The 15,834-nt window shown below is 37.9% G+C and overlaps 1 protein-coding gene across 1 annotated transcript; it reads right to left on the reverse strand.

Annotated features, from left to right (window-relative positions):
* Window positions 1–301: 301 nt before the first annotated feature.
* Window positions 302–14,688, reverse strand: GMFB (glia maturation factor beta). Its single transcript, XM_081228868.1, has 7 exons — window positions 14,552–14,688; window positions 9,879–9,975; window positions 8,448–8,497; window positions 7,704–7,753; window positions 6,907–6,989; window positions 5,587–5,660; window positions 302–4,029 (listed from the first exon to the last, which is right to left on the reverse strand). The coding sequence occupies exons 1-7, from the start codon at window positions 14,552–14,554 to the stop codon at window positions 3,958–3,960; spliced, it is 429 nt and encodes a 142-aa protein (XP_081084994.1). The 5' UTR covers window positions 14,555–14,688; the 3' UTR covers window positions 302–3,957.
* Window positions 14,689–15,834: the final 1,146 nt, after the last annotated feature.

Here is a 15,834-nt window from a genome sequence, read left to right on the forward strand (position 1 = left end):
TAACTTACAGTCCTTCCCTTTGAAAGCAAGCGTTCATCATTTGAAATAATGCCCTCTGCCCCTACAAATAAACCATTTTAGTATCAGACCAAGTTTTAGAAATTTTTATAATCTCGTTATATTTTCCCTCACCCGTTCCTACTTTTGCCAAGTGATCCACTTATTCTGCCTCTCGGTTTTTCCAGATAAAGTAAACAACTGAATCTGTGTGGTTCACACAGATGCCACAATTGAGCCCGGCAGGTAACAGTAAATAACTCCAAAAGGGAAAGGAGGCAAGTAAACAATGAAAAGCTGTAAGTCCTTTCATGTTAACATTTTATTTAAACCAGTACAAGCACCATGCTTAACAGAAGACTGTCCAAAATAAACATGCAATATGAACTCGCACAGACTGAAACCACAGCTTCAGAAGTTGTGCCAGTTGTTGATTTTGTTAAACGATGACAGGAAACTGTTAAAATTCACAAGACTAAACCATTAATGTTTCAAGCCTCCTGAATGAGATTACATTGGACCACCTAAATCAGTGGGAACTACCCTGGCATGTTAGTGATCTCAAACAATATTCAAGTAATTACACGTGTATGAACTATACTCCAAAAAGCAAGAAAACACAGTTTCTATCACAACCTTAATGTAGTTGTTTTAAATATCATAGGAAGATGATCACTGATTTGAAATGTCAAATGGCATAATAAGAAACAAGTTTCTCAAGAATATTCCACTTGGGGGCACTGATGTTAAGTGGCCTAAAAGAGTTACATTTTTCCAGAAATACAAAATAAGATTCATCCAGAAATGTTTGAGACACTTCTTCACATAAGTTGTACAGGCTCAAATTCTGTAGATTCCAGTATTATCAGTCTATTGAACAAACAGGGAAAGCAACCATACTAAGAATATTTGAATTGATAGATTACGAGTTACTCTCTACTTCCACCAAATATCAGCATTTAAACTCTTATGAAAATATCTTTTCATCACTAGTCCACATTATGGATTAATGACATTGCTCGTGTTTTAAGGTAGTCCAGACATATTTTTAAGAACCCCTTCCTTACTATCTATATGAGTGGGGAACAAAGACAGCCAAATTTAATTTGGCAATAAACTCCTCTAACTGGAAAATTTTTAAAGTGTCAGACCAGGATACAGTTTATGGCTACGTTCGACTCCTGAAAATAGGAGAGAAAAAGGGAGAGAAAAGTGCTGACATTTTGCTACAAAGATCATTTAGTAATGACAATACAAAATTCAGCAACACCCTCTTAAACAAGAGTATGTTTAACTGCACTAGGCATTTAGTAAACTTTTTAGAAATAGACAATTTGAACATTTATTTTAGAAGTCAATTAAACAAAAACAGCCAGTCAAACAACTTTTTTCCTAACATAATTGCTTCAATACCAGAACAAAGTGAATACTATTCAAACTCTTTGACATTTTGGAATTTCAGCATAGTCACCTGAGAACAGTTTTCTTCATATGTCATTTATGTTGCCACAAAAATCATACTAAAAAACATGTCAGTTCTATTTTGACAACATTAGATGCTATGCAGAACTTATACAAGGCCAACAATCTCAAAACTAATGGTGACTTAGAAGACCATGAAGGAGGTTCCCAGGAAAAAAGCAGCTGCCAAAAAGGAAAGATGAAGTTTGAAGGCTGAATGGGAATGGCTGTACCAGAAATGGAATGTAAAAACTGGAATTACAAAATCTGGAGTTACTATTAGGGAGAAGGCAGAAAAAGAGATTAAATAGGAAATATACTTAAAAAGAACAATGCAAAATTTGGTTAGATGAAAGGGAAATATATATAAAAAACAGAGAACACTCTAGGACAAGGAGTCTATAACTCTCCCTATAGGACCAAGGAAGTGAAAAAAATGTTCTACTGATTCCCTAGCCTCATCTATTGTCTTGCAAAAATACACGTTATCGATAAGGAGACAGACAAGCTCAAAAAAGCATGGTTTATCACAGCTCTTTGTCCCTGTTAGAGAAAAGGGGAGCTAAGAGTTCTGTGTATGGAGGTCAGTATTATCTGACATTATGGAGGACCTTCCAATTAAATTAAAAAAACAACAACAACACCTAAAACATGCAAGACAAAATAAGGAACCTCACTAAAAAATACATTCTTGCAGCCCTAGATTCTCTTATTGCTGCGAACCTGATGAAACAAAATATCATTTCCTTCATTCAAAAACATTAGAAGAAGTGTCCAGTCACTTGGATTACATATGCATTTCTGCAGAATTATCAGCACTATTCTCCAATATCAAAATAGCTGTTTAAAGAATTCTTAAACTTCCTGGATGAAGTTCTCTCTCTCTGGAAATTGGAATAAAGAACCCTTCCCATTCATTAACCAAAACAAATACCCCCTCTAGCACTTCCTCATCTCCAACTAACTTCCTATTGCTTCCTGTTTTTTAGATTAGTGAAGCCAAACAGTGTTGGAATAGAAGATTCAATATTGTGAAAATTCCAACTATCTTCACCTCTTTATTAAAGTTGGCACAGAAACCTTAAAAAAACGCAAAGCACATATGAATGGGAGATACGCCAACATTAAAAAAAAGCCTTTGCTAGTTTTGAAATGATTAAGATATTCTTAATAAAAGAATTCACTCACCAAATCTGGGTAGTCTTTAGAGTCTCAAGACCTTTTGTCAAATTAATGTCAAGATAATCTTAAACAGTTACTCATATGTTTTTAAAGTACACTATATATCAGAATCCTTGCTTTAAAAATGTCAAGGATGCCATCATCTAACAAGACAGGTATCCAGTTTAGAATATCTTCTGACATTTAGGATGTAAGATCAGATTTCTATTGACGTGTTAATGTTATTAACTATGGCCAAGGTTTTACGATAACCATTTTTTTTCCTATGGCACAAAACTAATCACAAATATGCCCCAAATTATAACTCTCAACTGCCATATATTCACCAATCCAAGTGGATAGTTGGAATTTTTAAAATATCAAGTTGATTTTATTACAAATTTCAGATACACATATTAGAAAATTGTTTTACTTGGACCCTTTACAAAAGTATTAATTTCACCAAATCTGGAATACTGGCAGTGTAAGAGTCTTAAACTAAATTTAAAGCTAACAAATCAAAGGCACAGTATTAACACATGTAAAATAACTAGTATTCACAGGACAACATTAAGAGGTGCTTTATAAATAAAGTGTTATTAACCTAGATTCAAAACTATCTAGAAATGACACAACCAGGAATGAGACCCTTAATTAGTTACAATCCATCAATTTCTAAGACTAAAATGCTATTTTCCATAAGAAGAGAACCTAATAGTCATAACTTTATTATAAAATCTAACTTCCAGACCTTAAGAACAAGCAATTGATGAAAAGTTTCTGGACTTGATTAAAAGGATATAGAAAATTAAGAAGGCATGGAATTGATGAAAAAATGTTTGTAATGCAGATTATACTATAGTAAGTTATTATTCATGGCTCAAAATTGGGTCACTCAAGTCTTCTATCCCAAATTGATTTCAAAGATTTGACAAGTGATAATATGCTATTTTCATATATAAACTGCTAATATCCAGTATTTGTCAAAAGGAGGCAACTGTTGTCTATCACAATCTAATACCCACTTTCCAATGGTGTCTGTAAATAGTAACAAATTCTGAACCATAAGTTGTAGAAATTAGTCACAAGAGTGCAAAAAGTCCCTGGAGAGAAGTAGTCCACCTAACAATTACAAATATAAGGAAACACTTTACAAAGTTTCATTACTATGAAGATGATTTCCCCTTTGTTCAAACTTTGAACAAATGAAGAATTTTTCTTTACTGCAGGTAACAAACTGTAAATAACAGTGCATTTTTAGGCATAAATAAGTATTTATGTCTGGTTCCAGTATGGTCAGGTTAATACATAAATACTTTAGAAACACAGAAGTTCACATTAGTGGAAAAATCCAAGTTTCTCACGTAACCATTCTTCAGTTAGGTCTTCGGTATTTCTTATTTCAAATACCTTAAGAAAAAAATCAAATATTTTGTATATTTGAGTATTAAATACCAAATTCTCCTTCCTTTCATGTTGGTCATGACTTAATTTGTGTAAATTAGATACACCTTTACGTTTCTTTAAGTGCTAGGGCCTCAGTTACCAAAGTTTAGCAATCAAGACAGCATAAAATCAAAACTCTTAAAAGCACAAATCTACAAATGTTCTGAAAGAGTAGTTTTGTAAATATTACCCACTAAAAGAGAGAGCCAAATATACACACTTAAAATCAATCCAGTTAGGAACTGGAAGAACAGGTGCTGATCCTCCGCAAGTGGAGGAAATACCAGCTGTTTCCATAAGGATAGATTAGTGGTCCACAGCCACAAATCTCTAGCCAGAATCTGAACACACACAGGCCCAGAAAGTATAACGGCTATAAAAAGACAATGTAATAGAGCAGAAAGGATGCGATTTGAGGCCAGATGAAAGTTTGAATCCTAGCTCTGAAATGTATTAATATACAACCCTAGGCAAGTCATTCATCCTCTGAACCTCAGTTTTCCCAGCTAAGAACAGGAGTTTCACCATCAACTTACAGAGTTGTGGTGAGGATTCAATCAGATTATTTGTAAAAGTAACTTGTAAATTGTAATGCCTTAATTCCAGCACTTTAGGGCATGCCTAGGGTTAGAACAGACATGAGCCTGTTAACAGAGCTCCTTCCTAACCACCCAATCCCCTTAGAGCAACTCCAGCATATTCCCGTGGTCCAAATGAGGATAAGTAGTGTCTATAAGTTGCTGGTATCAATGACAATCATGTGGGCTAAAGGGAAAAAGCAGAGGGCACTTAAAAGCATCACCTGGGTTGATAATTAAGCACCCAAGGGGAAAACCCTGATGCTCTCCTTAAAATAAAACCTGAAAGGAAATATTATTTAATACCATTCCAGTGATGTAAAATTCTGTTTCAAAACGTTAAATGTATATACTTTTTCAACTCAAACTAATGCATGGAAGTTAAAGTTTGAAAGCAAGTACCACTCTTACCTTTAACCTTCAAAAACGCCATAAAACAATGGGAACATGTTAAATCTTGAAGCAGGTGTCTCATATGAAACAGAATGTTCTAACTTAATAAAGCTAATACGTATCCTTAAAAATTTAATTTTAGATTTGGAAACAATACAGTTAACTGCATAGCATGGAATTCTTGCACAGAATTTGGTTCATTTATTCTATGGTCAAGGGCCCAGAGAAGCTTCAAATGCTGCATTTATCTACTAGAAATTACATTATGGAAGATGAAAAATTCTCAATAGATTGAGCAGTTTTCTAAAGCTGCCTATATTCTGAATACAAGTTCTTGCAATCAACTTATAATTTTCATTCCAAAAACACACTTTTGGTTAAAGACTTCTATCACTCTATTTCCAACTAATAAAAAGCTCTAGTTTACTGCTCTGTTCTAAATAACTTTCACCTACATAAAGAAATACTTAACTCTTCACATTACTTGGGTATTGCTCTATTTTCAAAGGGAAAAAATTGTCTCAACAAGTTAGTCAAATATAAATACCACCTTGGTGAGTTCAGCTGTTTGGACTAGCTTATTCTTACTCCCAGCATACATCATCTGCTGTTCAGGCTTACATCCTGGAAGAGACAGATCAGAGTAGAAATGAGACTTAAATTTTGAAAGAGTGATGAGTTTTCATTATTTACTTTATAAAAATGACACATTTAGGATTTCCTATGCTATCAGGTTTACAAAAACTTCTGTCTAAATGTGTAAAGGCTGTATTTTGAGTCTTACACTGCATACTGCCTGCACAAAGAGAAACAACTATATTACTAATGAACAAGGCTTTAGGTCAGCAAAAATAAATGAGGCTAGATCTCTAAAGATCTTGACTTTTAGAGCCTTGCAAATACTTTAAAACTTTTCAGCACTTAGTTTTGACGGTAAATATCAAGATCAATTTTACAGAGGCCTAATATATATAGGTTTTGGGATGCTGTTGGGTCAGTAGTGTCAGGAGATTAACTCTGAAAAAAGGTTATGGTCTGTTTACATATTAATTAAAAAATAGACTGCAGTATATTTTAAGTGCTACATAAATGATACAAATAATAAAGTTCAGGGAGGAGTTCAGTGAGCAGAAACTTTATTGTGGGCTTGAATGGTGGTGGCAGTGGGAGTTCTGGTGATAATGGATACTTTAAATACCAATAAGCCATTTTAATATCCAATGTAAGCTATTCTGGGACTATTCTCAAGATTATAGGCATATCACTGGTAACTACTATTTTAAAGATAAACACCAAATATATATCATAACATAGTTCACATACTTATAAAATTAAAATACAGAAGGAAATGTACTTTTGATATTTTAAAATGTCATTACATTTCGAATTCCTTAAAACGTCTGTACAATTTGACCTAACTACACTTCTAGGAATCTATCCTAAGAAAAGCAAGTTCTAAGAGATGATGCTTTATAGTAACTTCTTTTTAGGGATGCACTCATGTGTGTATGTGCGTGTGCACATACTGTAATTTAGGTTATTCAACACTTTTCCTCCTTAAAATGAGCATAAAATTTGTCTAGTATAAAAATGGTTTAAGGGGCTTCCCTGGTGGCGCAGTGGTTGGGAGTCAACCTGCCAATGCAGGGGACGCGGGTTCGTGCCCCGGTCCAGGAGGATCCCACATGCCGCGGAGCGGCTGGGCCCGTGAGCCATGGCTGCTGAGCCCGCGCGTCCGGAGCCTGTGCTCCCCAATGGGAGAGGCCACAGCAGTGAGAGGCCCGCGTAACGCAGAGAAGAAAAAAGAAAAAAAAAAAAAGGTTTAATTTGATCAGAACCAAATATGCACTATTTAAAGAAATTCACTTACCAACAGGACTGGAGAAAATAAAGCACAGAGGGTATGAAACTCTTCCATCGTCATGTTGATACTTATAACTATACACAATGAAGGTTTTTCTCAAGTTAAGGAAACTAAAATTGCCGCTCTGTTTGAGACAAGTACTTATCAACAAAATTCTGAAAGAAAACACGCACCAGGGGAGCTAGTGGGTGGCTAATTTCTATCCTATCCATTTAGGCCACACCTACATTATTCATTATCTTTCCACAAAATTATAAATGGGCCCCCCCAAAAAGTTATAACATCTTATACTCTCTCACAAATAAACTTATTAAAAGTATAGATTTAATATGGATTTTTTCTCTTTCTCAATTTTTATTATAAACATGTAATAATAAAAGGAACTTTTAAAAAATAATATTAATTTTTTGGTTCTTTTCCAATACGAGCATACATTTTATTGAATAATTTGGTCATGATCATGGTGAAGAAAATTTTGTAAAATATGCCTTTTAAAAGTTGAACAAACGGGGCTTCCCTGGTGGCGCAGTGGTTGAGAGTCCGCCTGCCGATGCAGGGGACACGGGTTCGTGCCCCAGTCTGGGAAGATCCCACATGCCACGGCGCGGCTAGGCCTGTGAGCCATGGCCGCTGAGGCTGTGCGTCCGGAGCCTGTGCTCTGCAACGGGAGAGGCCACAACAGTGAGAGGCCCATGTACCGCAAAAAAAAAAAAAAAAAAAAAAAGTTGAACAAACGAACTTCATAAATAAAATGATGGCCACTTAAAAAAACAAATCTTTCTAAAGCACTAAGAAAAGGATATCGAGGTTGTCGTTCAGGTAGTTCATCTTTAAGTTCATCTGGTGAAATGCCCTGGAACCATAAAGAAAACAACTTTTAAACATTTTCTTACCCATAAATTCTTAAGAGATATACCAAGCACCTATTCTACTAATAGGTATAAATTCATAACCTCATACCACAACATAAAATTTTATTTTACTAAATTGTACATAAGCTGAGGTTATTAAAACCTCAGTGCAATGAAAGCCTACTCCAGCCCACTCAGTTTAGCTCTGTGTATTAACTAAACATGGGGCCAAGAGGCAGAGTAGTCTATGCTCATGTTCCAACTGTCAGGAAATACTGAGTGAAATAAGCCAACTCCTCAGAGCAACAACAATATCTGATTTAGGGGAAAAAAGTTAATTTCTTTTCACTCTAAATTAGTTACTTAACTTGACACACTAAACACTTAGGTTAAAGGGCTTTAGTTTTTAATTACTGGCCAACCAATTTAGAAGCAAGTTATAAAGTTGATTCAGTTTTTACCAGACATATAGCCCTAACTTCTACTACTTATTACCCTGGATTTCATTAATGTTTTATGGACAGTGATTATATTAGCAAGACAATGCACTACACAATAATTAGCACATGCTTTTCATGCATAATGATCATGTCTAAAGGTTTAGAACTTGCTTTAAAAGTAACTGTAACTAATATAGCATCTTTGGGCAATAATAATTGCTTAATGATAAAACTATATTTAGCTGATCCAACAAACCTCAAGCTCTTCATCCAGCACCACCAGGCGTTTATCCTTATCAATTTTCACTAAAATAAAAATATAGTATGAGTAAACTGTGATTCTGATGTGACTGGATCTACCCAACCCGCAGAGTCCTAGCCCTTTTATTGGCATCCAAAATTAAAATAGGAAGAAACACAAGCATAAAACACAAGCTTGACTCTACAAGCAGTCAGCACTTAAAAGCTTTTACCCAGAATTCCCAGCACCTAATTTGCTAATTTAGAACTTTATGTCAACTCCTTACATTTACTGTGTATATGAAGAACTTCATAACTCAAATGCACTTCCTAGATGATAAGAAAAGGTCTGAAAAGGTCACTGTGACTGAGACTGGTTTATTGCACTTGGTTAGAATTGCAAGCGAAACGTGGACCAAGGGTCAGGACAGACAACCGCCAGATTCCCAGCTTCTCCAGAGTCAGGATTTCATGGTGCAGTAGGAGTATTCTGAGAAAGTGAATTACCAAATAGTAGTGATAGCTCTATTAAAATACATGCAACAGAGCCCAAAGCCAAACTGAAATATGTTTAGATAATCTATGCCTGTATTCTTTTCCATTACTCTGAAAAGTTATCCAATTTTTTATTTTGCACTAATTTCATAGTAAATCCTGTGAGACACAATATGATCTCAAATAGCTTTACTCTTTGTGGCAAAATGGCACTGACACACATTGTCACTTTTAAGAACTGTATGCCTACGTTGTAGTATTTGTTTGTAAAAGAACCATAATTCAACAAGCTGTCACCACCTCATTAATTCACATCTGCCAGATGCATCTCTGTTAACAGTATATAGAGTTTTACATTCTCACCCCCTCATCCTTCCTTTATCTTTCTAAATCACTACCCACATATTAAATGTTACCTAAGAATATAAAAGATATCTGCATAACATCACATACAGTTCACAGTGGAAGAGGCAATATACAAATCATTCTTTCTACTGTCAAAAGTCAGTGACACTTAAAAGTACTCTCCATGAAACTAGAGTTCAAGTCTACAATTGAATTAAGACCTCAAATCACTTTAAACATAATGCTGAACTGTACCACTTTAGGTGTAGGCAAAGGTGTCTGTCTGGGGATGAATGGCCAGGCTATTTTTAGTCTCCTGAGAAGTTAAAGGATGGAGTTGGATGGGTCACTACAAATGACCAAGTGACCAAGAAGATGATCATCTTCTCCAGAGCTGTGTAGGCAGCTGAGGGCGGAGGTAGGACACTCTGCCTCTGTTCTGTGACAGTAGCTGTTATTTTTTAAAGTGACAGATGGGGGCTGGTGGGGGGGGAATTAAAACTGGAGGAGGTAACTTTCTAAAGGTTCAGGTTATTCGATGTAGCTATAGGATAAAGCCAAACTCCAAACTAAGACCATGTAACGGAGACAATCGCTTTTAGCTTACTTATAATGGCAGCATTGTTCGTCTCTTTGCGAAAACGAAACTTTCTCAGCTTTTCCACTAAATCTTCAGCAACATCACAAACTACCAAAGACTCACTCTAGAAAAGAAAAAAATCATGTTATCAAATGCCATGACTTCAATATACATATGTACATGTTAAAGTTATAAAACCTAATACCTTTAAGAAGGTATACTGACACCTACAAACGTCGTAATTATGTGAAAGTATTAACGTGAAACACATGAACACTTAAAGAGCTTTTACATCTACCAAGCTTTGTATCTACATTATTAAATTATACACATTTGGGGCCTCCCTGGTGGCGCAGTGGTTGGGAGTCCGCCTGCCGATGCAGGGGACATGGGTTCGTGCCCTGGTCCGGGAAGATCCCACATGCTGCGGAGTGGCTGGGCCCGTGAGCCATGGCCGCTGAGCCTGCGCGTCCGGAGCCTGTGCTCCGCAACGGGAGAGGCCACAACAGTGAGAGGCCCGCGCAACGCAAAAAAAAAAAAAAAAAAAAAAATTATACACCTTTGTTCATCTTATATGTCGGGTATACTTTCTCTTTGGCTACCAAATATCTCAAAGAACTAGACACATAATAATGTGCAATTTCATCAGAACTGTAGAGGAAGGGAAGAATAAGGGAAAAGTCAAGGATCATTGCTGTTATAAAGTATAATATTTTTGCACTATGCAGCAAGAACAGGAAAATCATCTTATTACACTTAGAGTTAGTAAGGCCTTAGTTCATTTTTGAGTCTCACAACTATGAAAAAAAATTAAAAGAAGCAAAAGTATGAAAAATAAACCATAAGAGTAAAGACCAATTACATTGTATATCTTAATTAAATGACTACAGGGATCAAAAAAAGGAGCTATTAAGAATTATGAAAGCAAAACCAGATGAAACAAATATAAACACTCAAAGAACCTTTTATAAATTATGAAAAAATATTAGAAACTCTTCTCCAGAAATCTGGCAAGGAAATTATCAAAAGCACTCTTTTTTTAGTGGTACAAATGCACTATTGATTGCAAGCATGTGGATGGAAATCTTTTTCTTTAATGTGTAAACTTTGAACACATACAAAAGTAGAGAATAGTATAGTGAAATCCTATGCACTTAACACTCAGCTTCAACCATTATCAACACATAGGTAATCTTATTTCATCCAAAACCCTCAATACTGCCCCCACGGACCGTCATATAGGAAAGGCCCCAAATCATTTTAACTATAAATATTTTAATATGTATTAATAAAATGACAGTATGTGCCATTAAAAACATAAGGACAATAACATTATCTCACCTAAAAAAAACTAATAATAATTCCAGTGAATTATTCAAGTAGAGTTCAAAGTTCAAATTTCCCTATTGTTTTAATTTTTTTCTTCTTTTTTAACAGTGAGTTTGATTGAGTCAGGTTGCAAACAAGGTCCACATTCTTTGGTCTCTTCATCTATGGGTCTCCCCGCACCACCCACTTCTTCAGAAAATTAAAAGAGTTTTGAGATGAATGCCAAATACATGTCTCATTACAATCCAAAAGAATTAAGGCTTCAAGTTTTAAGTTAAAAGGAAAATTTAATAAAAGCCTGCTTTTTCATCCAGTGTTGGGTAAATAAGAGCATATGTTACAACAGTAAATAGCTATCAATTTTAAGTTGTCCTTTAAATTCATAACACTGGTAACATATAAGTTACGATATACCATAGGATGTGCTACTTATACAATTAGAAAGTACATCCCACCAATACATATTAGCCAATAAATTAGGCTCCTGTAGGAGTCATGTATGTCCATCCTTTTACTTCTCTTTAGAGAAAGAAATGCTAAGTCATATGGAGCTTCCTGAAAGCAGTATTCAAGCCTAGTCTATTTTTTCCTATCTTTCAAGAAAGAGATATAAATCAGAAAACTAGAATTTCCAATCTTTCATCACCACAGATCGAACCCTTTAGTAGAAACTAATAAATACTTTAGATTTTTGCAGGCAAAGAGCAATTTGTCATGAGCCTTATCTTACAGTTCTGATACCCAGAGCTGCTTGTGCAATCCTGACACTCTAAGAATAGTAAACCAAGTGAAAAACATGCTGTGATTTAATCTATATTGCTTTTTTCTTCATTTTCACCCCTCCCAATACCTTAATAAGGCCAAAAATTCCTTCCTACAAGAAAAAGGACCACGGCTCAGCCAACTCTAATGCTTCCAGTCAATAGAAGCATTTAAAAATCAGTATAACACCCTGAAAACAACACTATATGGTAAATATTAACATACAAAGTGGAGAGTTGAACTCAAGTGGTCATTTATTGGATAATCCACACAATGAACATTTAATGAGCATCAGCACGTGCTAAGTGCTAGCGATACAATGATATAAAATAAATAGATTAAAACTATGGGCCCCTCAAGGAGCTTATAAAGTCTATTAGAAAACAGACGTACATCAAAATCATCAGGTAAAAAAATATACACTTGTTTGTACCTAGGATAAGAGCTAGAAAGGAGAGCAACGTGATGCTATGAGAACTTATGACTAGTGGACAACGGCATGGTTACAGGAGACTTGCCTGAAAAATGCATCTAAAGGACCAAAACTGCCTATGTAAAAACCCTTTGATTAAAGTGAGCACAGCACATCTAAGATAACGAAAGGCCAGTGTGACTCAAGCACAGAGAACGAGCTGTAACACGTACAAGAGGAGGCTGGCAGGGGCTGGACCACATAGGGCCCACTGGGTCATACTAAGTATTTTGGTCTCTATCCTATGAGCAAAGGGAAACCACTAAGGTGTTTTAAGTAGGTGGTGACAGGGAAAGTGATCAGATTGCATGCAGGAAACAGGCAGAGCACCTGGATGAATAGACCAAGACTAGTTAACTGACAAGGCTAGTCCAGGTGAGAGATGAAAAGTAGCTTAGACAAACTGATGAGGATAAAGAGAAGCAGGTGAATTCTGTTAATAATTGTTAACATGTATTAAACGCTATGAGAAAACACTGTGCTATGTACTTTACATGGATCTCTCTTCATCCTCAAAACAATCCCATTAGATGGGTATTATATTATACCCAATTTGCAAGAAACTTATTAATAAGATTTAGAGAAGTTAAGTATATTCCCCAAAGTTATCCAACTAGGGGAGCCAGGACTCAAGCCAGACAGCCTGACTTTAGCCCACACTTAGTCAGCACAAAGGAGCTGGTGACAGCCAATACTAGGAGGGGTGGATTGGTAAAAAAGGTGACTCCTAAGCTTTTTGGCTTGTGTAAGACTTAAACAGTGCTACCTTTCACTAAGTTAAGGAACACTGAGGAACACCAGGTTTGAGGGGAAAGAGATGAGTTCTATTTTGGACAAACTGAGGGGGCTTACAGGTGGGGAAAAGCTTCCCAGGGGATGTTAACTAAATAGTGGGATATAAATATCTGTGCTGGATCTCAGAAGCAAGGTCTGCACTACAAATTCACAAGTTATCTACATATAGGTAAGTGGTAATTGAAGCTATGAGTGTAGGTAAGAAACAAAGGAGAAAAAAATACAGAATGTTAAATGAAGCATTAGAATGGAGCCTAGGACTCCTACTTGTGATGTACAGGATAGGAGAAATGCATGGGACACAGACAAACCAACAACAGGAGACGACTAGGAGAAAAACCAGTTCTGGATCCTAAAAGCCAAGGGGGAAGCACGAGGGAAGAAAATGCTTCAAAGAGGGGAGCGTGATCAACACCCAGAATGCAGCTGAAAGGTCAGGAAACATGAGAATTGAAGAGTGAGTCCCTTGGAATTAGTGACCAAGACAAGATCTATTCGATGGAAGTGGGTTGAGCAATGAGTGGGAGGTCAGAGAATAGAACAGTGGGAGTTTTGTGTTTTGCTTGTAATTAAAGACACGAGAAGCATATTTTAAAACCCGATGGGAAAGATCCAGGAGATCCTCGTTGGGTAATTAATTTAATTCTACACTTTATTTTTGAGTGCGGGGTCGAACCCCTACGAGACGGAAGCCAGAACCCCCAGACCACGCAAAACTAAGCTTTTGACACTTACTTTAAAGCCAAGGGCCAAAGCACTGAGTCAAAAGATTTCCAACTGCCATAACTCGAAGAAAGCAAGGATAAGGAGAAATCCTTAGAGGCAGGCCAGGGGAAGGAGGAAAAAGAAACTAAGGCGAGGCCGAGAGGATGGAGTCAGAATTCGAGCCCTCCCCCGCAAAGGCGGCCAGGCCGAAAGTGCTCGGCGTCCACCGGCCCTTTGGGCCTGGCCCGGGCCCTGGGAGAAAAGCCGGCGTTTGGGGGAGCCCTCGGCTGGGCCAGACCCACGGCCCCTCCGACCCTTCAGCGGAGCAGCAGCTAGAGCCCTCCATCCAGAAGGACCGGTGAGGATCACCCACCCCCGCTGGCCGCACCCTAGTCGCCAAGCCCGCTGGGCGGTTCGACCCCGGGCCCGGCAGGAGAATGCTGCCCTTAGGCGAGGCGGCAGCGTCCGCGGACGGAGGCCAAGACTCAGACTGTGGGTACCCACCAGCAGCCTGGCCGGAAGCGGCCGCCGACCCACTCCGGGCGCTGCCCGCCGAGACCGGTTCTGGCAAACAGGAAAGCCCGGCGGGCTGGCCCAGCCCCCCGGCCGGCCCCCACCCTCCCCAGCAGCAACTCACCATTTTCCTTCCGGCCGTCAGCAGCCTTTCGCCTTCCCTCGGGTCCCTTTAAGAATGGCACGACAGCCGCCTCCCTTCCTGCCCGGCGCCTGGCAGAGCCGCCCCCCACCAAGCTACGCGGCAGCGGCAGGCCGGCACGTGATGGTGGACGGCGGGCTGCGCGGATCAAAATTAGCTGAAACGCGAGCGCCCGCTTGCTCTTCAGCCACTCTAGGGGAGGATGCCCTGTCTGATTGGGAGTGGGCGACCGTGCCAAAATACACTCTTAAAACTCAAGCCAGTTTTTGCTTCCTTTTAACTTTCCTCAAGCTCTGAGATCAATTTCCTGGTGACATGATTAAGTCAACGATTTCAGTGGTAAATGTGTGCGTTAACCCTGGCTTCCCTCCCACCCTTTCCGGAACCCTACCCCCGACTCCCACCAGCTCTGGGACTTGGTTAATACATTTCTTTTCTCAATGGTGTTTATTTATTGAAGTATGATTGAATGATGATTGATGTCTAGATGAGTGCTCTCATCTAGAGCCGTTGTCTAATCGCGCATTAAGAAGTTTCTGTAGGAGGTGCCGACTTACTGGAGCAAGTTTAGTTTTGAATGTGATGGGGAAAGTAGTTTAGAAGAAGTAAGGTTCGAACTCAGAATTCATACAGGTGCCTCCAATGAAAGAGGCTGCCTGAGGCAAGATCTCACGGTGTTTACAGCTTATCCCCAACTGCTAGCATGATGCCCCGTCCATAGTAGATGCTCAATTCATATTTGCCGAAAGAGTGAAAGAAGCAAAGAAAGAGAAAATTCCAGAACATGCTCCCACTTCCATCCTTCTTCATTAGTATTAGACTGAATTATTAGAATTTTTAAAGTTTGTGTTTAATATTAAATTTAATGAATTGTTAGCATGTAAGTAGCATTAAATCAGAGTTCAAAATATATAAATTAATTTGATACGATACCTATGTTTTCTCATAAGTTAGAAAACTAGAAGGATTAGCTATAAGAAATGCCACAGCTCAACTACATTCTCTTAGTGATCTGCCCCCCAGTCCCAATACTTTTTACTATGACAAGGGAACTGGTAAATTTGACAGGTAGTACCATATAAAAAATGGTGGAAGAGAAAATGATTTTTACTGGTCCATGAACAGTTATATTAGACTTTTTTTTTTTTTTTTTTTTTTTTTTAGCTGTGTTGGGTCTTCGTTTCTGTGTGAGGGCTTTCTCTAGTTGCGGCAAGCGGGGTGCACGGGCCTCTCACTGTCGGGGCCTCTCTTGTTGCGGAGCACAG

The sequence above is a fragment of the Mesoplodon bidens genome (genome assembly GCF_964165515.1).
Source record: "Mesoplodon bidens genome assembly, chromosome: 3".
NCBI lineage: Eukaryota > Metazoa > Chordata > Mammalia > Artiodactyla > Ziphiidae > Mesoplodon > Mesoplodon bidens.

Excerpts from the sequence above, each read along its gene's own strand:
- GMFB (XM_081228868.1), bottom strand. Across the intron at positions 6,990-7,703 it reads CTACCTGAACGACAACCTCG|CTTCATTGTGTATAGTTATA; the intron begins ATATCCTTTTCT and ends CTTGAGAAAAAC. Across the intron at positions 5,661-6,906 it reads TATTTTCTCCAGTCCTGTTG|GATGTAAGCCTGAACAGCAG; the intron begins GTAAGTGAATTT and ends TGTCTCTTCCAG.